This window comes from Ochlerotatus camptorhynchus, unplaced genomic scaffold (genome assembly GCF_037179485.1).
Source record: "Ochlerotatus camptorhynchus isolate MF236.1 unplaced genomic scaffold, CSIRO-AGI_Acam_v1.1 ptg000014l, whole genome shotgun sequence".
NCBI classification, from domain to species: Eukaryota; Metazoa; Arthropoda; class Insecta; order Diptera; family Culicidae; genus Ochlerotatus; species Ochlerotatus camptorhynchus.
The window spans coordinates 386,934-414,267 of NW_027040506.1; the positions used below are offsets into that span (position 1 = coordinate 386,934).

Genomic DNA, 27,334 nt, shown 5'->3' on the forward strand with positions numbered 1-27,334 from the left:
GTTATATAGAATTTCAATGTCGTTATAAAGAGAGAAACGTTACTCCATGCTAAACAATCAAAGTATATTTTTAGATGATTGCAATCGATTTTTAACAATACAATACATATCGTTTAAGATTAAACCCATTCCATTCATTCGTCCCTTATACCGTTTGAAAAATTCATGTAAATTTCTGAGAGATATAGCGCACATGAAATTAACGCTTTATTTGGTGTAAATTTAGACGATATTTCGTGTAAATTTGAGCTCAATAACGCTTAAATTAGCAATATTGTATGCAAGCTTATAAATGATTTCGTTGTTTATGCCAACTGTAGCTCAAAATAAAACGAGAGGAGATTTTACGCGAAAGTTAAAATTCAGAATTTTTGTCTGTGTAGAACCTGTTTTTTAATTAAATTTTTTTTGCTGAAACTGTCCTTTTGCAGATCTTCCGTAGTTAATAAACTAGCATAGATTGTTTGGAAAGCATCTGAAAGTTGATTCTTTGAAGGCGCGCTGGTTAGTTCATTGTCAACAGTTTCATCTGTCGCTGAGTGATTTTGAACATCGATACTGCTGCTGATGGCTGATCGTGGACAATACTTACTATGTATGTCATCGTCAGTCAAAGTCCTCCTTCACAAAGGCCGTCGTCAAAAGTCACGTTGTCTGGAATATACAAATTTTATAAATAATATTATTGAAACATTACATACATGTTTCTACCTCCAAATTAATCAATACCTTTCTCAGTGAGCATTTTAAATTTTCGAATTTTTCGATTATGTCCAGTTTATTCTGTAATTTGAATGCTTTTCTATTTTTTGAACTCATTTTTGACCGTAAACTGAAAGCGAAAGCAATGCAGTTTTACTTGACACGAACTTTAATGCATCTGCTTATTAACAAGAATTCGTAAGTTAAACTCTACGTGAAAATCTCGTTCAAGTGGTCTAAATTCAGTTTAAATGTAGGCAAATTTGGTATATGTATAATATCTATTGTTTACAAATGAGTTCCATACCGTAGGAATTTAAGTAAAATAAACAATACCGATGGTTAAATTTTTAAACAAAAAATCTATGACCAAAAAAACATCTTTTATTAAATCTTTAAATTTAATATTGTCTACGGCTATTAAACCACTCTTAGATGAAGAATGTCGCAATAGAGAATGACAAGTACGGGTAAAAAGCAACGATGGTGTGTCGTTAAGGAGAAAGGTCGTTATAGCGAAATGTCGCAATACAGAAGAGGATTTCTATGATAATTTGAAGGGACCTGTGGAAATGTCGTTACAGAGAGATTTGTCACTATACAGATGGTCGTTATAAAGAGTTTCTACTGTAGTTTGCAAAATTAAAGAGCCCAATTGTATTCATTTCAAATACAATATTCGTTCTACCGAAATAAGGCTGTCCACGAGACAGTTCCGGAGAACTTTGAGATTTGGGCGTAATTGCTTTTGTAAACAAACATTTCAATCGCTGATTTCTCGCAAATAACAGAATAATCTCGTGAACAATCTATACCAAATGATAGAGGAACCATTCATCTACCTGTTTGTGTTGTTAGATTTTGAGATTGAGCTTAAATTCGCGAGAAATCGTCAAATGAAGTGTTTGTTTACAAAAGCAATTACGCCCTAATCTCGAAGTTCTCCGGAGTTGCGATCAGCTGACTTTTTTGTTTACCAAGAGCTTTTGACAGATCACAGTAGAGCTGACAGTTCAGTCTCATATGAATTTCTGCTTTGTTTATGTACATTCAGCACCATTAACACCAGATCACTCACACACTCTTGATTTCTAGTTGTCAGTTCCACTGAGAAACGTCTCTTGGATCACCTTATTTAGTGGTATTTTGTTTTCATTTTTAACCCACGAAATAGTAGTGGTTACTAGAGTCGGTGTATAATGAGTCACGCCAAGAGTGAAGCCAAGTCTACCTATTGAACTGTCAAAGCGGCTACCTATCGTGCAAAGTAAATAAACATTACGATGCTATGAAAGGTTCACGAAAGATATTGCAATAAAATATAAAATATAATCGAAGAAATGAGCATAAACACGCAGTGAGCGTTAAATTGTCATGGGATACGCTCGGTAATGATTAGTAATGAGAATTTCTACTATTTTTTGTTAAGATAATTCGACAAAATCACTGATATAATGATTTACTACAGCCGCAGTATTTTTTCTCTCGCTAGAAGTCATTTGAAGTTGTTGTAGAAGTCCTCTGTTGCCAAGTGAAAAGAATTGGAATCTTTCGAAAACCGTGATGCGAGTTCAACTGTTTTCTCTTGGCGTGACTCATTATACACCGACTCTAGTGGTTACCATATGGGACTGCATCTAATATGGCAAACACGGGAAAAACGGTTTTGTAGCTAATTTTTCGAAAGAGAAAGTCGTTGAAGATAATCGATCAATATTACTTAGGACCTAATCCATTGTTCGGCTTGATTATTAATAAAAATAATCGATCTGCACCCGATGACAGATGGCAACAAGTGTACCCTTGACTGAACACCATTGACGGCTGACGACTCGCGAGTTGATGCTTTTGCTGCTGGTGGGTGCAAGAAAGTGCAAAATCGTAGCCATTTGGAAAAGCGAAGAAAATATTCTGCATCGTCAAATTTAAGTGCTATATTTTTCGTAAAAGTGTCGCTAAGAGGTTCCCTTTCGAGTGCGAAACCAATTCCTCCCGGCAGCAGGAGCAATGTGAACGGTTCCGAACGTTGCGTGAGTGTCGGAGGAACATAAAAGACAATAATTTTCGGAAACTGCTGGTTCGCTTGACGTAGAAAGTGGGAAAAGAAGAAGCAGCTGCAGTGAATCAAAGCTGTTTTTGACGACACAACAGCAGCAAAAAAAAAAATAATAGAAGATCCGTTTCGGTTTGAACGGGGAAAATAGAAGCGGAAAAAAGTGAGTGTGATTAATGTAATTTTTGCTATGTCAGACGGGATTTAGTGTGCTGTATGGTGGAAACGGGTTGGTTGACGGGGAAGATAATAGTGAGCCAGATTCCCGAAGGGGTTCGGTGTCTTTTCCGATGGAGGTGACGAAATTATATAAGGTTGAGTCATGGAAATTCCTGTGGTCAGCGAGTGGACTGACCGGAGGAAAGTAGTTCGATGAAGTGGATGTGGAGGAATCCTTATAGTTCCAGAGCATAAATTCATAAAAAAAAAATGATCAACACGGAGTGTTGGCTGATTCTGTTGTGGACCTGATCGTTGCATTATGAATTATTAATCAACACTCTCTCTCTCTGTTCGGTTGGGTGGATAGCAGTGAGAAGTAGAAACAACAGCGGCTGCCATAGAGCAAGCAGCGGTAATTAGAGGAACAGCACTGTGAATTAGGCTTACAAATTCCAGTTAAGCTGCGTATAGCAATCAAGCGAGTAGCGAGCCGAAAATTCCAGGGAATTATACTCACGGGAGCGCAAATAAGGCACAAAAAGATCATCGTCTTCAAGTGGAGAGCTCCAAAACAAACGAGCTGTAAATTACAACTTTTTCTTGTTTTTCTTGAAGTGTTTACCTTCTTCTTGTTGGTTCTGTTGTGGTACTGTCTTTATATTTTATAGATAAGTTATCTTTGCCCCTTAATTTAACAGGGAATTCAGCAAATAATCAATATTCATGTAGAGCCAGTTTGTTCACTTCAGCAAAAATAGTTTCAACGCAATAATTAATGGATATTGTGGCAACTGGCAATTTGACAACGCTTGAATGATGAGAACACGGTGAATCATTAACTACCATAAAAAAAAAACGAAATAACAAAGCGCAAGAAAATACATCGAACGCCTTGAACGGTACTGATAAGAAAAATGTTCCAGAACTCTCGAGTGTCACTGGCGACTGATGGAAAATGAAACAATGGCTGGCAGAATGCCATCGCTACGTATACGTATAATAATAATGTTTTTTTTTATGGATCCAGCAATAGTGAAAACAACCAAATCAGTGCCAACATTTCAAAGGGGCGTAATTGTATTTGTAAACAATGGCTTTAGCCGTCGATTTCTCGCAAATAAAAGCTCACTCATGAAAATTAATTACACCAGCAGATAGAGGAATGTTTTCTCTACCTGCTAGCGTTGTTAATTTAGAGGAGTGAACTTTTATTTGCGAGAAATCGACGGCTAAAGCCATTGTTTACAAAAGCAATTACGCCCCTTTGAAATGGTGGCACTGAAATACACTCAGGTCTTTTTTACACGGAGGATACGTACCGTGTAAAAAAAAACCTACGAGATTTTGATTTTTCACATGTTTAAACTTTTTAAAAAAATCGGATTTCGATGCCATTTGTAATAACAGCATGGTCCAAATAGACATATTTTAAAAATTTCTGTATTTACACAAAAAATTTTGATTTTTTTTAAAGTATGCCATTTGATTACCTATAGCTTGAAACGGATAATGTGATTGGAATCAATTCGATAGGTTGTATCGTTGTCGATTTATCGTTAAAAATGTACCGCGTAAATCGCGAAAAACCGTGTAAAAAAAAACCGCGTAAAAAAAGATATCAGTGTATTAAACGGGTGCAAGTGACAAACAGAACTGGACACTACTAGCTTTGTTCAATGAGAGCTCGAAACTGATCGCAAAAATTTCAGGGTGTCCATTTAAATTCAATTTTCCAATTACCGGTTCTTTAATAATAAACCCTACTCAAACATCAACCCCTACCGGCCCTGCCTTAATAAAAAAAGGCGTTCAAAAATAACCGTTTAGAGATCTCGCGTAACTTTGAAAAGGGCCTATGACCAAAATGTAAACAAACCGTTTTTTGATACCATTGCATAGCACCGCTAAATAACTACCGGTCGTATAGGAATGTTCCGCATTATCGATAAAAATCATTAAAAATAATTTTTTTTTTTTTATATATCTTTATTAAGGAGACTTTCAGCCGTTGGCTGGCTCGTCTCCGAATACCCCAGAGGGGGGTATTCCTAGGGGAAAAGGGGGTTTACAGAGTTTTTAGAATGTACAGAGTTTTGGTTTTTGAAACTTATGTTTCCTGTCTCAGCTAGCTGTCAAATTTTCATTTCAAAGGCTGTCTAAAAGACCCCGGTAGAGCCCCACCGGCAGAGGCTGCCAGGTGAACCTGGCAGCTGCTACCGGCAGGGGTTGCCGGGCCTGCTATCAAAATAGTATTTTTCGTGTTATAGTGACTAAATTCAGGACCCCGGTAGAGCCCCACCGGCAGAAACTGCCAGGTGACCCTGGCAGCCGCTGCCGGCAGGGTTGCCGGGCCTGCTATCAATATCGTATTTTAAATATTTTTGTAGATTCCTGCTTCCTTCGTAAAGCAGATGAGTTGGATTTCCGCTACCGGGTCGTTTTGGAGGACGTCCCGAATGTTGTCGGCCAGACCGTACAACTCCCGTGATCCGTGGAAACACGGGCAGTTGATAAGGATGTGCTCAACCGTCATCGTTGTTCGGCACGCGTCGCATCTCCTCCGGAAGCCTCCACCGCTGCTGCTTCCCATGTTGTGAGTAATCCGGGTGTGACCGGTTCGAAGTCTGGAGAGTATTCTCTGTTCCGCGTAATTTTTGGTGTCCGTCCATGGGGCCGTTTCCCCTTTGACCTTTCTAATGAAAAGCTCTTGGTTGCTGTTCCATTCGTTGCCCCATGCTGACCTGATGGTAGATTTTATCCAGACTTTTAGGTCTTGTCTGGGGACCGACTTGTGGGCAAGACGGCCGCTTCGTCCGGTGGCCGCGAGGTGGTCGGCTTCAATGTTACCGGCGATTCCGCAGTGGCCCGGTATCCACATGAAGGTGGTGCCGGGTTGTGTGTGCTTCTGGATGGCCTGAATCCACGGGTGGCGTGCAGTGGAAGATTCCAATGCAGCCAGAGCGCTGGCGGAGTCCGTGAGTATGCATAGAGGGGAGGAGGATGGTAGGGAGGCCGCGTAATGTAGGGCTGCTGCTTCTGCTGAGAAGACCGAGCATTGGTCCGGGAGTTTCCAGAAATGGGATGTTCGGCCATCAGTTACTCCAAAACCTACTCGGCCCCTAGCCTTCGATCCGTCGGTGTATCGGAGTTGGTGGTTATGGTACATCGTTCTCAGTCGCTCGGTGAGGCAGGTTCTCATTTCCGCCGAGTTGTCTCCTGCTCTGAATCGGTTGGCCATGGTTCTATCTGATCGGTTGGGGGAGGCATCCCACTCCCTGGCTCCGACCCAGTGGAGTTTAGACACCGGAGGGAGCTCCTGGTGGGCGGTCTCTTGGAGAATTCGTTTCCCCTCCGAGAGGAGATAGAAATCTCCGTCTCCGCTGAGTTGCTCGTCGAGTCACACGGCTCTCGTACAAACCGACTCCGCAATGAAAAACCGGAACGGTAGTGTTCCGGTCTCAATGCATGCGGCGTCGGCTGGTGTTGATGGCAGTAGACCGGCTGCAATCCGAGTAGCCTGGTTGTATATCGGTGCAAGACGGGAGATGATGGAGTCGCTGGACGCGCATAGAAGTTCGATTCCATATGTCAGTCGGCTGTGGACGATGGATCTGGCGGTGTTCACACAATACCTCGGTTGTTCACCTTGTGTGGACCGGATAGGGAGCGAAGGATGTTTAGTCTTGTTCGACAGTTGGCCTTGACCTCGTTGAGGTGGGGGCCGAAACGGAAGTTTCGGTCAATCGTGACTCCTAGTATGGAGATGGATTTCCTCCTGGGGATTGCCTGCTTATCGACCCTAATCGGGGTCGGTAGTGGCCGGTGTTCATGCTGGCAGACATGGGAAACCGAGCTTTTCTCGGCTGATATCGCAAAGCCTGTCTTGGCGGCCCATCTACCAACCGCAGAGACCGCCGCCTGCAATTTTACCTTCATTGCTTTTAGAGTTTTCCCGACTACTAGGAGCAAGATGTCGTCCGCATACACCAGGATGTATATTTCCTTTGGCAATCCCACAAAGATTCCGTTCATTGCCACCAAGAAGATGGTGACAGCAATTACGGAACCCTGTGGAACTCCAGTCTCCTCTCGCCTGGTGTTGGATCGATGATTACCGATGGTCACCTGGAATGTCCTGTCCTGTAGGTAATTCCTCAGGAAGTAGAGAATATTTCCTCCAAGACCCCATTTGGACAGTTGGTGTAGGACTTGTGGTGTCCATGCCTTGTTGTAAGCCTTAGCCAGATCCAGGGAGGCCAACTCTACGTGTTGGTCCTTACGGAGTGCCTCCTGGACGATCTGGCCGAGGCTATTAAAATAGGTGCCGGTTCCGTGGCCAGGTCGAAAAGCGTGTTGCCGGTGGTCCAACAGGCTGTTCCCTTCGAGGAAGCCCGTCAGTCTTCGGTTAACCAAGCGCGCCATAATTTTGCTGCAACAGCTGGTCAGGGAGATCGGTCGGAAGTCCTTAGGCAGTAATGCCGGTCCGGGGTTTTTCGGAATGGGTACGATTAGACTGTGTTTCCAGGTGTTCGGCATCTGGCGGTCAGTCCAGGCCTGGTTGAACAGTTCGAGGAGGGTCATTAAAAATAATTTGATTTTCATAACGGCCGATCAACGAAATTTTTCGAATCATTCATCACCGAGGCAAACAAAGTTAAGAATTTCATAAGGCTCGACTTATGAACGACACATGAATTTCATAAGCGTGATTTATCAATGATGTTCGTCTAACAAGAGGTAGCTCTTAAATTAATGCCTTTAACCATTTCATTCTCTCAAGCGTTGAAAGACGAGTGGTCAACATTCCTGTCATGTAATCTAAGTGTCCATAATTCGGTTCCTGTCTGCTGCATTTTATTATTTTTTGTCAACATTTTTCATAAGGCAAATCAATGAAATTCATACCGATTTGGATGTGGCTAAAATTCATTAGTGGTTCTTATGGAATTCTTACGTTCTTTTGCCTCAGTGAGGTTCACATGCTAAAACGGCCTAACATATATTTGTTTCGTTCCATTAGGTTCCATTGAATGGTCTAGTGACGTACAAGGGCCGATGATTGAAAATTTTCAAATCAAAACCAGGCCCTACTCCTTGCACGGTAACCGCAAAATACCCAAAAATGATTATAAAAGACTCGATATTGACTACAAAGTAAGCATTTTCGAGAAAGACTGGGACTACCCATTAAATGAGTAAAAATATTACCTATGAGTATTTGTTACTTACTACTTATTTTTGTAGCTGTAATTATTTATAAATGTGTAAATTTTTACTCATTTAATGTGTAATTCCAGTTTCCCTCAAAAATGCTTACTTTGTAGTCATTATTGGGTTTTTTTTTCGGTTACCGTGTAAGGCAGAGTCGATTATTTATTTTGCATTTATTTGACGTTAAGGGGGTATTCCCGATCTTTTTTTTCAAAAAATCAAATTTTTTATTTTCACGTTTTTTTGTACTTTAGACTATATACTTTCATCCCCCCAAGCCGTTTTCCGATCAGCGAATTCGGTGTCCAGGCATAGCTGACTAATGGTAAGAACCCCCAAATGGTTTTAACTAAAGTCAAAACTTTAAACGCGTTTTTCTCGAAACCACATTTTTTTTATCGGGCGAAGATTTTTCTCAGAAACTATAAGAGATATTGACTTGAATCTTTGCGCATTTTGTTCCTTATTAAATTCTTTGTAGCTTCTCCCACTTTCAGCCAAAAATATTAACATTTAACATTGTTTGAAGCACCTTAAAGCTGCAAAAAAGCGGGCTAAAAATCGCCTGTTTTTTCATATGGCCGCCATTTTGTTAATTTTCAAGATTTTTTGCTGCCAACGGGAGAAGCTCCAGAGAATCTTATCAGATTATTAATTTCATCACGAAATCTGTTTCAGATGAAGCCGTTCCAGAGAAAAGTCTTCGCCCGTCCAGGCGTTTGCGGCGAACAGGGGTCTGTTTGCCGCCATTTTGTGACGTCAATAATGTCTTTTTTATGTCGAAAAAAATTTATTTGTAAACTTTAATGTTCAATAAACAAGAATCCCAAAGAGTTAGGCGCATTACTATTCATTTTCCTTGAAAAAAAATTAATTGAAAAACAGGCCGAAAAAAGGCAAAAGATTGGGAATACCTCCTTAAGAAAAGGCTTAGGCCGAGGCTTTGGCTGTGTTCCATTTCGTGAATTTTCACTTAAATTTTACAGATGGACAATTTTCAATTAAACCTGCTATTGTACCAGACTTATTTCTGACAGACCAGGAATCAATTTTAACAAACACCTTCTCGAAAATCGATCGATCAACAACAGAGGGATTTTCAAAAATTATAATTTATTTTCCAAGTGTCAAATTTAAGTGAAAATTTACCAAATGGAACACAGCCTTAGGCTGTGAACCATTTGCCGAGTTAAATTTAACTCGTGATTAAAAGTGACATTTCGAAAGTTATTGCCTATGTTCGAAAATCCCTGTGCTGTCGATTTAGATTAAGATTTTATACAAAAATATGTATGAATACATTTATACAGAATCATCAAGATTTAACGGGGCTCAGTGCATTACAGTGGTGTTTTGAAAAGTTTATTATACCGTTGTTCTTAAACTCTTATGAATTATTTGTCTGAAATTAAAATGTTGGGATTCAAACTGAAATTCTTTTATTTTTGGTTAGGTATTTTTATTAAAAAATTTCTAAAAACTTAAACAAATGTCCAACCAAATTGATAGAAGCAATTAAACAAATTTCCAATGGTCGGCTTAAAGCATGGTTTATTAAACCAGGAAATTTTCGAATTATTCACCAGAAAAACCGAAAATAACCAGAAATTTTTAAATGAAAATTCTGTTACCACCCTATTAATACTACCAACTTTATCTTCCTCGTTAGTAGTTTTTACTCTTTGAACATAATAATTCTGGATTTGTCTTCAGTAACTAAATAAATCCTTAGGGTTCAATAATTGTGCTTTTTAAGGCTCTGGAAGTGGCCCAGTAACGCCTGGTAGATTACCTTTTCGTGGTGCGTTACCATGCGTTTCTGACATTAAGATCTACCCTCGAAGCCTAGCCCAAACTAAACAAGGGAAACATGATTGTTTTTGTAATCAAAGGAACACATCTTAGTCCTTTTTACTTTACCTCGGCTTTGTCCACCGATTAAGAACGATGAACAAGGAAAAATGAGTTAAGTAGTTATTTTTCAACTAGGGGAATTTACTTATTCTCGGCAACCTAAGCAGCGACACACTTTCTATAGCTTTTTTTTCACTAAGGAACGCACACATATGCAGTATTGGTTTGTTTACAATCATTTGCTGCCAGCTGCTCTAACAATTTCAGTCGAAAGAATTGTCAAAAACTGTTTTGAAACGCTTTTACAAAGCTCCAATCTTCTCTAGTGAGAGCGACACTATTGTGGGCAACATCTTTTTATTCGGCAACCTTTCTATTTGAACTGGCAACTCGAAATCAGCAGCATTTTCTAGTGCTTGTGTTTCATTTTTCAATAAATCTCTGCTAGATTGGGAAAAATATAATCAAATTGAAGCTGAAAGCCTAAAGAATAGTTTTAATGCATTCAGCGAAGTGTTTTCGTAAGAAAATCCAGTGAAGTTAGCGTTTCAATTTGAGTTGCCGAAAATAGTCTGTCATGCCGAAGCCGTCATTTCCCCTACGTGGTTCCTAATCTTCTATTCGCTGTTCTCTAGTTAGTTAGTTATTTATCTTTATTAAGGAGACTTTCAGCCGAACGCTGGTTCATCTCCGCTTCGCTGTTCTCTAGTTTGAAGTGGTTAGACTAGGATTCTGAGGCATGGTTATTATGTTGCAAAGGAATACATTTTTGACAAACAAAGGGGCGCGTGGAGGTTGTTCCAAAACTCCAAGGGATATTTCAATTATTTAGAGTCGGATTCTTGCATAATGACAACTGTATCAATACCGAATACTTTATCATTTCTCAATAGTAATACCAACCGGTGGAAACTAACGATTTTAAATTGGCTCACCACTTTTTTTTAACTAGTTCGTTTATTTGGAAGGCTCAATCGCGTTAGCTTTACGGAGCCCATAGTTCATTGTTCTTTGTTTGTAACAAAATTCTCTTAATTCTATGTCTAGTAGGAGTTGGGCCGAATACTCGCGGCTTACTCGAGGTTAGAGAGGTACATTGTCGAAGGATAGGATCAGGGGAGGAGTTTGGGGATAAGGTTTCGTTGTCTCATCAGAGCGTTGTCGCCAGTATGAATGGTAGTGCGGTTCTAGTTTCGTCTGGAGTTCGATCGGCTATGGTGACCAGTGGGCGACGATGAGACTCATCGAGACGGGGGGACAAGACAAACAAAAACTATTAAAGAGAGACAAAAGACAAAAGGAATTAAATTCTTATGCTAGACATTTGAAAAAAACACATAAACCGACTGCATATAGCAGATATCGCGAGTTCCCAACTCGTCTCTGATAGGGACATAGGATTGTCTTCCTTGGGCCTCAAGGGTATTCAAAAGTCGCTCTCTGGTGGCGTAATTATCCGTACATTGCCAAACTGCGTGATCGATGTCATCGTAAAAAAGTTTCCACACCGACAGATGTTGCTGTCCACGAGGTTTATTCTATTGAGATGAGCATCTAGCGAGTAGTGGTTGGACATAAGTCTACTCATCACGCGAATGAAGTCACGACTTAAGTCCAAACCTTTAAACCACGCTCTCGAAGAAACATTGGAATAATTGAATGTAACCACCGTCCAAGATTTGTACTGTCACAATCGGTTTGCCAACTCGAAAGGGTACTCTGACGCACTAAATGGTAAAATTCATCGTGTGAAATTTGCCTGTCATAAAATTCGCCTTCCTGCGCGCCCCACCTTTGCGAGAGAGTCCGCCTTCTCATTGCCTGGGATTGAGTAATGTGAGGGGACCCATACAAAGGTAATCATATATGATCTTTCGACCAGCACACTCATCTGCTCCCTTACCTTTGAAAGGAAATAAGATGAGTGCCTACTTGGTTTCATCGACCGAATAGCCTCAATCGAACTAAGACTATCCGAGAAGATGAAGTAATGGTCTGCAGGCATGTTGGAAATCATCCCCAATGCGAACTTGATTGCTGCCAGCTCAGCAACAAAAACGGAACAAGGTTCCTGGAGTTTGCGGAAGGCGCTAGAGTTTTCATTGAAGACACCGAAGCCAGTGAATCCACTGAGATGAGACCCGTCTGTAAAATATCTGTTAACGCAATTGACGTGTTGGTACTTTCCAGTAAAAATACGCGGGATAATAACAGGTCGAAGTTGATCGGATGAGTTGCTTGTTTCATGGTCAGATCATATTCAATTGAGGAACTGCGATTGGTTAAGTGAGCACGGTCTGGAGTGTAACAAGGAAGGCACATATCTGACGATACGTAGTGGTGGTAGATTCTCATAAATCGAGATTGTGTGTTCAGCCCAAGAATTTCTTCAAAATTTTCAATTATAAGTGTGTTTGTCACTCCGCATTTGATTAGTTCTGGAGGGGTTTTACTCCTGCCAGAACCTCGAGACTCATGTTATGCGTTAAGTGCATACAACCGAGAGCAATACGCAGACAACGATATTGAATTCGTTCCAATTTTATTAGGTGACATTTTCTTGCCGAGAGAAAGCAGAGAGAGAGCCGTACTCTAGAACAGAGAGAATATTTGTTTTATAAAGCGTTATGAGATTTCTCGGATGAGCACCCCACCATGTGCCGCAAAATGAACAGAGAAAGTTGATCCTCTGTTGACATTTTTGCTTCAAATACGTGATATGGGTATTCCAAGTGCACTTTGAATCAAACCAGACCCTTAGATACTTGAAAGACAATGATTGAGTAATGTTTCTGCCCAAAAGATTAAGATGCATTTGGGCTCGGTACCGCTTTCGATCCCTAGGTTCCTAGCCCAAGAAGACAAGTTATCTAAGGAACTTTGCAATGGTCCTTGCAAGTCCACGGCATGTGGAACTCTTACGGAAACCACACCGTCATCTGCAAGTTGTCTTAGCGTGCATTGTTCTGCCAAACAGTTGTCGATATCTTTAACATAAAAGTTATAAAGAAGAGGGCTGAGACATGAGCCTTGGGGCAGGTCCATGTAGCTAATTGGCTCACTACTTGACTACCCCATTCTAGTCGAAATTCTAGTTCTACACAATGTTTGTTTTGATTCGCTATGAAAGTTTGACAGATAAAATGAGGGGTTAGTGGATTTTCATATGTTTCGAGGGGTGAATCTATTAGCTTGGGACCGAAGATAGTACCAGAGCTGAGTCAAAAAGTTGAGCACGTTTATTTGGGACCTACTAGTTTCAGAGTTACCTCTATGGTACAACCATAGAGGTAACTCTAAGATCAGAAGGTCCCGAAAAAACGGGCTCAATTTTTTGGCTCAGCCCTGGTACTATCTTCGGTCCCAAGCTCATTTTATCCGTCAATGTTTAATAGCGAATCAAAACAAACATAGTGTAGTACTGGAATTTATACTAGAATGGGGTACGGCTATCGATTTGCTTGGGACCAATAGGCTAGTCAAGTAGTGAGCCAATTTAAAATCGTTATTTTCGTATTGATGGTTGGTTGTACTAACCGTTGGAAACAAACGATTTTAAATTGGCTCCCTACTTGACTAGCCTATTGGTCTCAAGCAAATCGATTGCACCCCATTCAAGTCAACATTCTAGTACTACACTATGTTTGTTTTGATTCGCTATAAAAGGTTGACAGATAAAATGAGGGGTTCGTGGATTTTCCTATGTTTCGAGGGGTGCATCGATTAGCTTGGAACCGAAGAGAGTACCAGAGCTGGGCCAAAAAGTTGAGCACGTTTCTTCGGGACCTTCAGGTATTACATGCAGAGAAATGATTTTTAAATTCAAATGGATATATTTTTGGATCAAGGCCCAATACATTGTTGGTATTGATTCAAATGTATTATCCGGTTAATTCAAAGAAAAATATTTTTGAATGTTGTAGGTTGTAGAGTCAATCATCTGTTTGTTGATTCTAAAATCCATTTTGTTAATTCAAAAATATGTTTTGTGAAATAGTGATATAATATCAGGCATAACATTTGATAACGGCACAAAAGCATTTGTAAACCAACTTTCTAAGGCCCTTTACACGCGAACTAAAGTAGTGATAGTTGCCCCTATCCGATGATGTTGTTGGTTTGCGTGGGCGTACTTTGGTTCGCGAGTAAAGGGCCATAGAAAGTTTGTTTACAAATGCTTTTGTGCCGTTATCTAATGTTATGCCTGATATGTTTAAATCAATAACAAAATACATTAGGCCCTGAAACAAAAATCAATTTTTCTGCGTGTAGAGTTACCTCTATGGTACAACCATAAACCCTGACTATAATAAGTTTAGGTATTGCCGAAGCCGACATTTCCCCTACTGCGTTACCTGACTTATAACGAATATACGTTGTATACAAGTACCCCGAACACAACGTATGACTCGTCTAATTTTGCATACCATTTGCCATGTAAAATTAGACGAACTATACGTTGTATTCGGGGTACTCGTATACAACGTATATTCGTTATAAGGTAACACAGTAGCATATTTTATAACGTTTTTGATTTTTTTTAAATTGCCTGGAAATTTTTCGAAAACCTGAAAAAATCAGGGAATTTTATTTAGCAAAATGAGTAGAAACTTTGTTATCGCAGAACCAACTGGTTTGCATCGGTAACGAACGTCAAATGCAGTTCCTATTTTCAATGGCATGTTAAGGAACATAAGTGACAGTCTCGAATGAAGTTAGCAAGCATAGGTGAACAAAGAACTACATAGGGTTAACTATCCACATTACCGGCCTATTAAGCACAACCCACACGTAGTCTTTTTTAATCAAGCGTAATTTAGCACCAAACGGGATGTTATTACTACTGATGGCTTTCAAATGTATGTACCTTTCCGTACGTTTGATAAAGAGATACAAATTCTTGAGATATTGTTAAAAGTCTAACACTGCTTCTTGACGCCTAAACTCGGCCTAACGCATTGAAACGCTATTGAAACGCCAATGAATTCACTTCCGCCTATCGGATGAAGATAAAGTCGTTTTATTGATGAAGCCCCAATGATGTTAACCTTATCAACTATGGTAAAACAATACATTCAAGCATGGTCATGAAATAAAAAACATATATCTTATAGTCAGTTACTCCTGCCGGCCAAAAACAGAAGAAAACTTTCGACGAAGCGCATCACGGGAGAAATGAAAGTCGAAAACAAATGCAACTCTGTTGAATGTTCTCTGCAGTCCGCAAATCGCACCGTACGCTCCATAATTTGTGCGCCGTAGAGGCAGTCTAAGCATAAGGTTATTACGAAGCGGTCGGGGTTGAACATTCAGGTCAATTTGCCTCAGGATAACCTCGCAATCTGTCCTTCCTTGCAGGATATCGGCCACGGTTAGGGCTCTGCTTGTGTCTCTTCTAGTCCGGAGAAGTTCTTGGTCGATAAGTTGACAACGGCTTTCGTAACTGGGGAATCGAAACGGATCATTCCAAGGCAATCTACGCAACGCAAAACGAAGAAGGCGACGTTGAACAGATTCAATTCTCTCGGCACCGTTGTTGTAGTTTGGGTTCCAAACCGCTGAACAATACTCAAACGACCATCGAACAAGCGAACAATAGAGAGATTTTAGACAGTAAAGGGTGATACGGTCAAAATTTGGTCAAGGGAAAACGCGTGTAAATCGGTGAAATCGTTTATTTAAAAAATCAAATTAAATTTCTTTTTCAAGTTCAATTAGTATAAAATTCAGGAAAAATATTCAGTTAGGCTTCCGCTTTTCCAAATCCGAATTGCCGGGCCTTACGCTTGACCCCTGCCATCAGATTTTGTACAGCCACCTTGTCCACCTTCTTCGCCGCAGAAAGCCAGTTTGCCTTGAACTGCTGCTCGCCCTTAGCAGTTTTTTTGGTCTTCTTTAGGTTCCGCTTGACAATAGCCCAGTATTTCTCAATTGGGCGGAGCTCTGGCGTGTTGGGAGGGTTCTTGTCCTTGGGAACCACCTGCACGTTGTTGGCGGCGTACCACTCCATGGCCTTTTTACCGTAATGGCAAGATGCCAAATCCGGCCAAAACAGTACGGAACAACCGTGTTTCTTCAGGAAAGGCAGCAGACGTTTATTCAAACACTCTTTCACGTAAATTTCTTGGTTGACAGTCCCGGAAGCTATGAAAATGCTGCTTTTCAAGCCACAGGTACAGATGGCTTGCCAAACCAGATATTTCTTTGCGAACTTTGACAGTTTCATGTGCTTGAAAACATCTGCTACCTTTCCCCTTCCTTTTGCCGTATAAAACTCCTGTCCCGGAAGCTGCTTGTAGTCGGCTTTGACGTAGGTTTAGTCGTCCATTACCACGCAGTCAAACTTCGTCAGCATCGTCGTGTACAGCCTCCGGGATCGCGCTTTGGCCGTCGTATTTTGTTTATCATCGCGATTTGGAGTCACTACCTTCTTGTAAGTCGATAGTCCGGCTCGTTTTTTGGCTCGATGCACGGTTGTAGACGATACACCCAGCTTATTTGCGGCATCTCGGAGAGAGAGGTTAAGGTTTCGCTTGAAACTACCGGCAACTCTCTTTGTCGTCTCAGCGGCTTCCGGTTTTCGATTTCCCCCCGATCCAGACTTCCTGGCTGTCGACAAACGTTCCCCAAACACTTTAATTACATTTGTAACGGTTGATTTGGCAACTTTTAGCGATTTTGCCAACTTTGCGTGCGAGTAGCTCGGATTTTCGCGATGCGCGAGCAAAATTTTGATACGCTGCTCTTCTTGCTTGGACGGCATTTTGACAACTGAAGAGTGAATTCCAAAATCAAAATAGGAGCAACATTCTACACACACACACCTTCAAAATGAGGGGTGTTCAGGTTTTTTAAATGCAAAATTGAAAGAAATACGTCAAGTTGATATTGACCAAATTTTGACCGTATCACCCTTTAGATATCACTGAAGTTTTTAGCTATCCTAAAAATGAACCCTAAAGTTCTTGACGCCTTATCAACAACATATGCAATGTGTTGCTTGAATGAAAGCTGCGAATCCAAGATCATACAAAACTCTTTCACCTGATTCACGCGTTCGATTGTCGAGCCAAGCAGGTCATAGCTAAATATTATCAGTTGTTGTTTTCGTGAGAACGTTATAGCGGAGCATTTGGCTGGGTTCACTACCATTCTGTTTAACCTGCACCAACTAGCGAATACATTCAGTTGACGTTGAAGAAAGTGACAGTCAGCAATGGAGCAGATTCGTAGGAAGATTTTGAGGTCATCTGCATATGATAACCGAGGAGCTTCGATGACCAGATGCACGTCGTTGAAGTACAGTATAAAAATTAACGGTCCCATGTGGCTTCCCTGAGGTATACCTGATGTGGCGAAGAAGCTAGCTGATCTGCAATCTCCTATGGTAACCTTTAGTTGCCGACCGGTAAGATATGATCGAAACCAACTCAGTTTGATTTGGTCGGAGCACTTCATTTATATTTGAGAATATTGGGTGCAAACATTCATATCACGCGTTCTTATTGACTTCGTTCGGTAGCATTTGAACTAAAGTATCGTACCAAACGCATAATTGACCTGTTAACGCCGAAATCATGGATTTATTTGATGTTGTCTCCTTGATAGGCCCAAAATGGGCGCTTAGGCCGAAGTAGTTCCTACCCTACTTACAGACATTGATCCATTAATAAATAGTTGGCCGTTCAACCTTCTTTTGTCTATTTTCATTACCCATTATTGTTCTCTGAAAGGTGCTATACTCAATGAACATAAGCTTGTCAGATAATTAAGCAATCAAAAGCACACGATTATGAAATAAAATGTGCAAATCCTCATAAGTATGTACGAACATCTGATTGGATTGTCCACTACCAACAGCACGTGGTGATGTAGACCTAATTATAAGTGAATACAATCCCACGACATATAGAAGAACTCTCCATTACTACCACTATACCTGCAATTTTGTATGCCCACCGTCGCGTCACCAGACATGGATGACTGCCTCGCCAAACGTCCGAAACCTGTTAGTGTGTGTTGTTTTATGCTATTTTGTTTCAGTACCAAGTTGGGCGACGATGGAAATAGGTAGAAAGCCGGTTATCTACGACGGTGCGCTACTTCAAAGCGTGCGATAGCGTAATAAGTGATACGCATCATTTATCTAATCCTAAAGAGTCGCTAACAGTGACGTTCAAAGTGTAGGTTGAAATTTGAGTAGTGAAAAAGGTTTAGAAAAGTCCTGTTGTTGACAAAGTTCATATTTTAATGTTTTTGCACATTGATCGATTCTTTTTATTGACTATTTTCTCGATTACCATCAAACGTCAATTTGCCGAAACTCTTAGCACTTCCACGCAAACTAACAGCACCATTTTGTTGGGGAAACATTATCCTTTCTGATGGTGGTTCAAGTTTGCGTGAGAGTGCTAAGAGTTTCGACAAATTGACATTTGAATCTTTTTTTTTATATAAACAGATACATACGTCCCTTTGCAAAAGTAATCGAGATTCATTCCGTTGATAACTTGGCAACGAAAACGTTTCCTGTCGTTGTGTTATATTAGTGTATCGAACATATTCGAAAATATTTTTAGTAGGTCGTGACGATCCAAAGAGAAAGTAGATGAAGAGAATTGATCAATGTACTAAGGACGGTTTGCAAAGTTTTGTGAGATATATTTACATTCATTAGGTACAAGAAGCTCATCCTGAAGAAAAAGTAATATTGCCAAGGAAATGTGACGAGTGTTGTGTTGAACTTTCACTTTGTAGTGATTCATTTAAATTTAGTGGTCGAAATGCACGTTTTCGATTGTGACCGGGTGGAGTCGGATACTACTTTTGTAACACAAGGAAATAATGAAGCTACGGTGGATGCTGTGCAAAAGACTGAGCTGATCAATTTAACAAAGAAGTTCAACAGAACAAGTGCGCAGGATGACGCAAAGTCAATTGAACGGTTCGAACGAGCACTGCTGAAAAAGTTGCAAACAAGTCTAACGGGAATTCCACCACCTCCATGCGTAACAGACTGTCACATGGATGCCAGTCAGATTTTAACACAGTACAAACAGAACGAAGATCGTTTGTCGCATCACACAGATCAAGTTGTGGGAAAGAAGTTCGCGGAGTGCTTAAGCAAACCTACTCATTCGCTGCAAGATATTCATGAACTTCAATGGCCGAATCTGCTGACAGTCAGGGCGCATGGACTCAGCTATAATCATTCCAGCGTAACCGAGAACATCGAAATGCTTGGACTTAGATACGTAGATCGCTTCATAGGGTCGGAGACCAGTTCTACATTCAACGCACCACAATCACCTTCCAGCGTGGAAAAACGAATTTTCCGAAGGAAATTGGTTAATGAATCCCTTGCAAGCCGCGTCAGTCACTTGGCCCATCGACGATCAGTTTTTTCATTGGACAATCTCCGCAATGGCGCAATCACTTTCAATTCCAATGCGATCGGTACATCCAGTGAGCTTCGTTTGCGTCGTAGGGAAATCTCTCCCGATCTGAAGAAATTGGATAGTTGCAAAATAATACGATCCATCGACAAAGAGAATGACGAGAAATTGATTCACCCGGGAAAGCTACCTCGAAAGGATTTAATTAAGGAAGAACAGGGAAAACTTCAATCGTTGAAAAACTCGAAAATAATGTGTTCAAACTTCATCAACCAACCGGTGACGACGTTAACGGAGGAGAACCATACGAAGAAACTACTCTGGGCTGTTTCACAGGCGTTGGGAGCCAAGCAAATTTCGGTGAAGCACGAAAACTTCAAACAGTTCGCTAAAAACCTGGCTCTGGTGGTGAAACGATTATTCACTGAGCTTGACGATCATTCCGTATCTAGCACCAGTGAAAAACTGTTAAGGTTAGCCAATAAGCACGTGTTGGAAGTGATCCAGGGCCACAACGTAGACGACATCTATCTAAAGACAATGGCGTCGAACCATCGAAGAACTCAACTCTCCGGGAGAACACCGACATCGAACTACGACACAATTTGTAACAACAAGAATGTCTTTCTCCGGAAAAAAGGCTACAATGAAGGATAACCGAAATAAGTTCCTGCAGTCGAAAAGGCAGATTTTATTTCAGGTTTAATTTGTACAGGTAATTGGAAAATATACTATTTGGTAATATACTATTTCTAGAGTCGAGTAAGGTTGACGGGCTTCGTTCTTGGTTTTGGCCCATTCCATCACAGCTTTTGCTTCTCTTTCTTCTCTCCTCGATCTTCCGATTTGATTTTTGGTATAAGCAGCTCACTGTTCTCACTCATTTCCCCGAGACCGTGGCGTCCCATGACACGCTCAAAGTCCGTGTTTTCGGAACTGACCGATCCAGTCGCCGGTTTAGCGTATAACATTGGATTATGGTAAGGTTCCGAACCCGTGTTGTGAATCTGGCTACGATTATCCTCTCAATAATAGGCTCCCACTTGCTGAGCCTGAACGCTAAGCAAGAAACCAGCTCCACAGTGCCTGGGTTTGGGGTGTCACGCACATGCTAGGTTATAGACTCATCATTTTGTAGTATATGTACAGTCATTCGAACGACAAGCACACCATTGGGTCTTTGAATCCATATTGCCTCTACCAATACCTAGTAGCAGTTATTTTCTTCCTCGTTGCGATTCCTTTTCTTCCGCCACACCGTCATCGATGAAAGGAAAAGTAATATCCGTTGAAGGAGAAAACCCCTTCAGCAGACGTAATTATCATTAAATGAAAATCAAAACTGATGACCGCATACCCACGCCGTGTCCGAAGTGGGGGATTATTAATTTTTCACGTACCTGGGGTTTTTTCTTCATTAAAAGTTAACTTGGGTGCTTCAGTACTAAATCGGTTGATATTAAAGTATACTATCGGATGAAATTTGAATTATTCAAATAATGATTTTCCATACCAACTTTAGGAGACAGCTCGGAAGAGACAAGGCTCTCCATATAAAAACGCGCCAACATTTTTTTGCCGATAGAATATTTTAAAATCAACCGATTTAGGAATGTAAGCACCCAAACTAGCTTTCGGTGAAGAAAAACCACATGAAAGTTGAATAATCCGCCACTTCTGACACGGCGTGATACCTCTAATTAGATTTTTAATTGTAACGATTCGTTCTTATTGCTTTTGCAGAAGTTTTCCACACTACAAAAACGTGGGGGATATTGGGTTGGGAGCAGGTGTCGTTCCACTAATCGATACGGATCGACTCGACGACAGCAGTATAAAAACGTGACCAACAGCCACCTCCTTATACGTACGGAGGGGGACTGCACACGGTCGGTAGAACAAACGAGCAACACGTGGACGAACGTCGTTAAAGTATATAATTAATATATCGACACAACAGATGGAAGAGGGAATACATCAGCTGAGTGTTACGAGTGAGTATTGTAGAATTGTTGAATTATATTATTAAAAAAATGTATTTTAACGAACAATGTCCGCGTCGAAATCATTTCATTGACCTCCAGTCGAGTACGCCTCCTTACGCACCAATGGTTTCCTCAAACCGAACCCTTACGTGGAGATTTCAATCGACAATAAAAGCACCCGCAAGACCGATTTCCTAAAGAACACCAACGCACCCAAATGGAACGAGCGCTTCACCGTGATCGTGTCGGCCAATTCGTTGCTACACTTTCGGGTGCTGGATCACTCCAGCTTCCGGAAGGACTCAGTTCTTGGTCAACAGACGGTCTATCTGGCCAACATTCTGGAACACTACAATGGTGTGTTGGAGAATCTGGAACTCAGCATGGACCTGCTGTCGGACGGGTCCAGTTCGAAAGTGAACGAACCGCGACAGCCATCGAAAACCGGTGAACTGGTAGCAGTGCTAAATGGGCTGAAGATAGATATGCGAACGGTGCCACTGCGGCCGGGCAGCAGTGGTGCTGTAGGGCTAAACACCAGTGGTAGTGGCAGCAGTCACAGCAATGACGTAGCAGCAGTAGCACTCATCAACGGCAATGGGGTAAGTGTAGTGTAAGGGTGTATGTTATTTTCTTGTCACGCTTACATGAATGAGTGTTGACCTTCGGGAGAAAGAGTGTGTGCTGGGTGTGAGGTGCGTTTAGTACATGTTGATCAACTCAATATATATCAACTTTATATTATATGAATTCATGTATGAGGTATGAGGAAACTTTCAGCAATTCATTACCGTTTAATACAAAAAAGTACGAACATTGGAGAAGGTAAATTTCGCACTAGAAGTTCTTGCATGAAGAAACGTACAACATACAACCACTTAACGCCCCCATGATACTGATAGCACCAAAGCACAGCAAACTATTTTCGCGTGGGAAAATCAATAGCATTTATAGAGTGTTGTTTGTTCATTATTCATACCTTGTACCCTTACCATCTTTCTTCCCCCGATAAAAAAAAAACAGCTATCTTCAGCACTGGACATGGTCGGCACCAGTAGTGGGTCTAACAGCTACCGAAGTAGTATCCTAAATGGTGGTATCCGTGCACGCATGCGACTCCGTGGATCTTCGTCACAGTCTCAATCGTCACAGCTGCAACCCCCTTCCAGTGGCCCCGGAAGTATTCAATCGTCGTCTACACAGTACCCAGTACAACCCCATCATTCCCCTTTGGCCGGCAACAGTCACGGTAATATCAATAGCTTGGGTGATTGTGTATCGGTTAACAGTGCTGCGGCAAATTTCAACGATCTAAGCATACATTCCACTGGATCGGCATCGCCTTCGGCGTGCACAATGGGTAACGGTGTTGCGATGCCAATGGTCGGAGGAGCTTCTCCGATGGGTCCCGGAGCATCAACCGGTGCTGTCCGCCGGAGTAGTGGGATAAATTGGGATCAACAGCAACAACAGGAACAAGCTCAGACGATGCATTCAATGGCAACTGGACATCCGCGTCTTGGTCCGGTGTATTCTAATTCATCGCAAGATTCATTGATTAATGGCGTTCCGAATGGTGCTAATCATGGTCAAGCGCAGCCGAGCATGAGTGGTGCATTGGTGCCTATGAACGGTGGTCCACAGCAAGTAGCGACAGCAGGAGCATCACCAGGTGCGTTGGTTCCCATCGGTGGAAGTCTAACCGATCAACAGATGCTGTTAGAAGCAGCAGCGGCGCAACAAAATCCAATTGATGACGAACCTCTTCCGGCGGGCTGGGAAATGCGAGTCGATAAATACGGTCGTCGGTACTATGTGGACCATAACACACGTTCTACGTATTGGGAAAAGCCACAACCACTGCCTGCAGGTTGGGAAATGCGGCGAGATGCACGAGGTCGAGTGTACTACGTAGATCATAACACTCGAACAACGACCTGGCAGCGGCCGAACAGCGAACGGCTAATGCACTTCCAACATTGGCAAGGCCAACGCCAACACATCATATCACAGGGTAATCAAAGGTTCCTATATCCTCAGCATGCTCAACAATCGAACACGACATCCGTGCAAGAGGATGATGATGGCCTAGGAACACTTCCTGATGGTTGGGAAAAACGGGTTCAACCGGATAATCGTGTATACTTTGTGAATCACAAAAATCGAACAACGCAATGGGAAGATCCCCGAACTCAAGGTCAAGAAGTAAACATGCTTGCCGAAGGACCGCTGCCGCCGGGATGGGAGATCCGATACACAGCAAGCGGGGAGCGGTTCTTTGTAGATCATAACAATCGAAAAACTACATTTGAAGACCCACGGCCTGGTGCACCGAAGGGTGGAAAAGGTGTCTACGGAGTTCCACGAGCCTACGAACGGTCCTTCCGATGGAAGCTCAGTCAATTCCGGTACCTGTGTCAAAGTAATGCCCTCGCATCTCATATCAAGATTACTCTCACCCGTCAAACTTTGTTTGAAGACTCCTACCACCAAATAATGCGACTACCAGCTTACGAACTACGGCGACGGCTGTACATCATCTTCCGAGGGGAAGAAGGTTTGGATTACGGTGGCGTTTCGCGAGAATGGTTCTTCTTGCTATCGCATGAGGTGCTCAATCCAATGTACTGTCTGTTCGAGTATGCCAACAAAAACAACTACAGTCTACAAATCAATCCTGCCAGCTACGTCAATCCAGATCACTTGCAGTATTTTAAATTTATTGGCCGATTTATCGCGATGGCTCTGTACCATGGGCGGTTTATCTACTCTGGCTTTACGATGCCGTTCTACAAGCGAATGCTGAACAAGAAGCTAACTACCAAAGATATCGAAACGATTGACCCGGAGTTTTACAATTCGCTCATCTGGGTGCGGGATAACAATATCGACGAGTGTGGCTTGGAGTTGTGGTTCAGTGTGGACTTCGAGGTGCTGGGGCAGATTATTCATCACGAGTTGAAAGAGGAAGGCGATAAGGAACGAGTAACGGAGGAAAATAAGGAGGAGTACATTTCACTCATGACCGAATGGCGAATGACGAGGTAGATTATTGTGTAACTGAATGGAAAAAAAGGTCATCATTAAATTTTCCCATTCAATTTTCAGAGGTATTGAAGAGCAAACCAAAACCTTTTTGGACGGTTTCAACGAGGTGGTGCCTTTGGAGTGGCTGAAGTACTTTGACGAGCGGGAGCTGGAACTGATGCTTTGCGGTATGCAGGAGATCGACGTCGACGATTGGCAGCGGAATTCGATCTACCGGCATTACAATCGTAACAGCAAGCAGATGGTGTGGTTCTGGCAGGTTAGTATCGACAAACGGAATCGTCTAACAAATGATCGGGGAGATGTGTTGGAAACATAATTGGAAGAAGATTGATGGCAATTCCGTTAAGAATTTGGAAATGTTGAGCTTGAGGCATTTAAAACCAAGCAATTTAGGGAGAACTTCTCAAAGGATTCCAAAGATATTGTTTTAGATATAAGTATAAGTAGTTCAATGAATTTCTAGAATCTCAAGATTCTAAAAGTAAATCTTTGATAATTTCTTGAGCAAATGTAGGGACATCCCCCCATCCTCTGGTCGCCTTACTTAAATATTCACGCATACATGGCAGCAAAGCTAACAATTGATTCTTCTACAGTTTGTACGAGAAACTGACAACGAAAAGCGCGCCCGACTGCTACAGTTTGTGACGGGAACGTGTCGGGTGCCGGTCGGTGGATTCGCCGAACTGATGGGCTCGAACGGTCCCCAGCGGTTCTGCATCGAAAAGGTCGGCAAGGACACGTGGCTCCCCCGGTCACACACGTGCTTCAACCGGTTGGATTTACCGCCGTATAAGAGCTACGATCAGCTGGTCGAGAAGCTAAACTACGCAATCGAAGAAACGGAAGGCTTTGGGCAGGAGTAAAAGCGCTCATTCCTGGCATGCTGGCGGTGGGATACAACTTTGAGTGGAAATGTGAAACGACAGAAATATCTGCGGTGATAGAAAATTCGCAATTTGAATTGATTAGAACAAAGCGGTATTTTTCTGCTTTTATGTGGAAAGTTGTTATGTTCTCGGTTGGTTGTATATTGTGATTTTATCCAATTTAGCGTATTATTTTAGCCAGACATTTTTTTTACAACCGAATTCTTTATTTGGATGCGGAAATAACCGGCATTAATCAATGGACTACATTGAAATTTGTAAATAACCCAAACCTTAGAAAACGAACCCGGAGCAATCCGTTTAGTTTTTCCCTTGTTCCAAAAAAAAAATCGTGATACATAAAAAGAGAAGTGAAGAAAATAATGTAATATATCTTATTAAACTTTTGTAAATAAAACAAAGCAACTAGGCCTAGCTAAATTAGACAAAAGTTAGACGAAATAAACGTCACTTCAGCAAAGGAATAAAAAAAAAAAACATTCACAATAAAACTTGTTGTCTATGATAATGATGAAAAACGTACTAGTAAAAAATAGCTATTCCACTAGCGCAACTTCACTGGAAGTTCGATTTTACCAATCAATAAAGAAAACCACCCACAAAACAATAGATTTCAACCCGCAACTTTTCTTACCCTCGGTTTGACTTATTATGCGCATCATAATAGTATCATTTTCACTTAAAGGAAAAACAAATATGAAAGGACAACGTCGGGGCCATGTTAGAAATTACCAAATTGTTGAATAACGTAAAAAGAACTGTCTGTAACTGCTGTCTAGTAAATTGGAAAAGAGAAAATTTCATACATTTTGTCTGAGTACCTAATCGTTATTTTTTACTATGCATCCTGAAACCGACATCTTTTATAGCTACTTGATATATGAATCCGATAGGGAAAAAAACTAATAAATTGATTGATGGCGTGGTACCAGCAATTGCAACAATAAAACAATTTTATTCAAACCGGTGATACGACAGTATGAAGTAAAATTTTATATCATTATTGTGCATTTCGCACTTTCATAGACTCCTGGCGCTAAAATGATTACACAGTAATGTTTTCGCACTGGCCAAAATATTTAAAAGTTGGCCTCATCAAAGGGTTATGCAGCCTCGAGTACGTTAGTGTGGCTTACAGTTGCTGCCACTTTCAAATATGTCGGTATATAGATTTTCTGACATTTTCGAAAAAAAATACTGTGCCAGTTTGTTTACCGATCAGAAGTCTAAAACAGTGCAAAATGCGCAATTCTAGGTTGGGTTCTATTGGCGAAGCTTTTAGGAGTTTTTCAATTTTTATGATAGTGATGTAAAATCTTCGTTGATAGTTTTGTTTAAACGGCAAGTTTTGTATTATATTCTTTCTATATATGGATTTTTTTAGTGTAAATATTTGATATTCTAAACAGAACGATTTCCCCAATGAAATAAATTATGTTTTTTTCTGTTTTACAAATAAAGAACAATATCAGCAAAAAGATCTTTAACCGATGTCCGATGGTTTCATTCTCAGTAAATATCACCTTTACAGTGGCGTCTCATATTTTTTTCAGTAAACAAAGATTAGGCAAACATATGTATACAATATTGACAATGCCGCCACAATCAGTTCGCTCTCAGCTGTTGTCGAAGGAAGACGGTAGCATCAGTTGTATCTCTTGGTGTCGATCATGCAATCACGCTGTATACTCCAAAAGGCTATTGTTGCGGTGCCCTTTGTTTATTGCCTGCAGCTCGATCGCTTTTGTCGTTGTCTTTTAGTGGCGTAGAAATAAAAAATACGCTCAATTTCGTGAAAGTACTGAGGCTTATTCCATAGTGCTGATACAAATGCAGTGGAAGCTGGTATAATGAGGAACAAGAGAAAGATTCCAATCACGACGGATGAAAATAATAGTAAAATAAATATTCCGAGTGTATTGAATCACTAGATTTGATTGTTTATTCAGGGTACGGGATATTCAAAATACTAATATAATAAAATCGAAACAAAACAATCAACTCAGTATCCCCGCTTAAGTTGAAGATCTT

General features: G+C 41.2%; 1 protein-coding gene across 2 annotated transcripts; it reads left to right on the plus strand.

Moving 5' to 3' along the window:
- Positions 1 to 2,554: 2,554 nt before the first annotated feature.
- On the plus strand, positions 2,555 to 25,763 carry Su(dx) (Suppressor of deltex). 2 transcript variants are annotated; one of them, XM_065222191.1, is made up of 6 exons: positions 2,555 to 2,922; positions 21,124 to 21,371; positions 21,462 to 21,964; positions 22,386 to 24,406; positions 24,471 to 24,669; positions 25,010 to 25,763. In XM_065222191.1, exons 2-6 carry the CDS (start codon positions 21,338 to 21,340, stop codon positions 25,277 to 25,279), a joined length of 3,027 nt encoding a protein of 1,008 aa, XP_065078263.1. In that variant the 5' UTR covers positions 2,555 to 2,922; positions 21,124 to 21,337; the 3' UTR covers positions 25,280 to 25,763. The 2 variants fall into 2 exon arrangements, with proteins under 2 accessions (XP_065078263.1, XP_065078257.1); XM_065222185.1 differs by having other exon boundaries at positions 2,555 to 2,918; positions 21,121 to 21,371.
- The last annotated feature ends 1,571 nt before the right edge of the window (positions 25,764 to 27,334 follow it).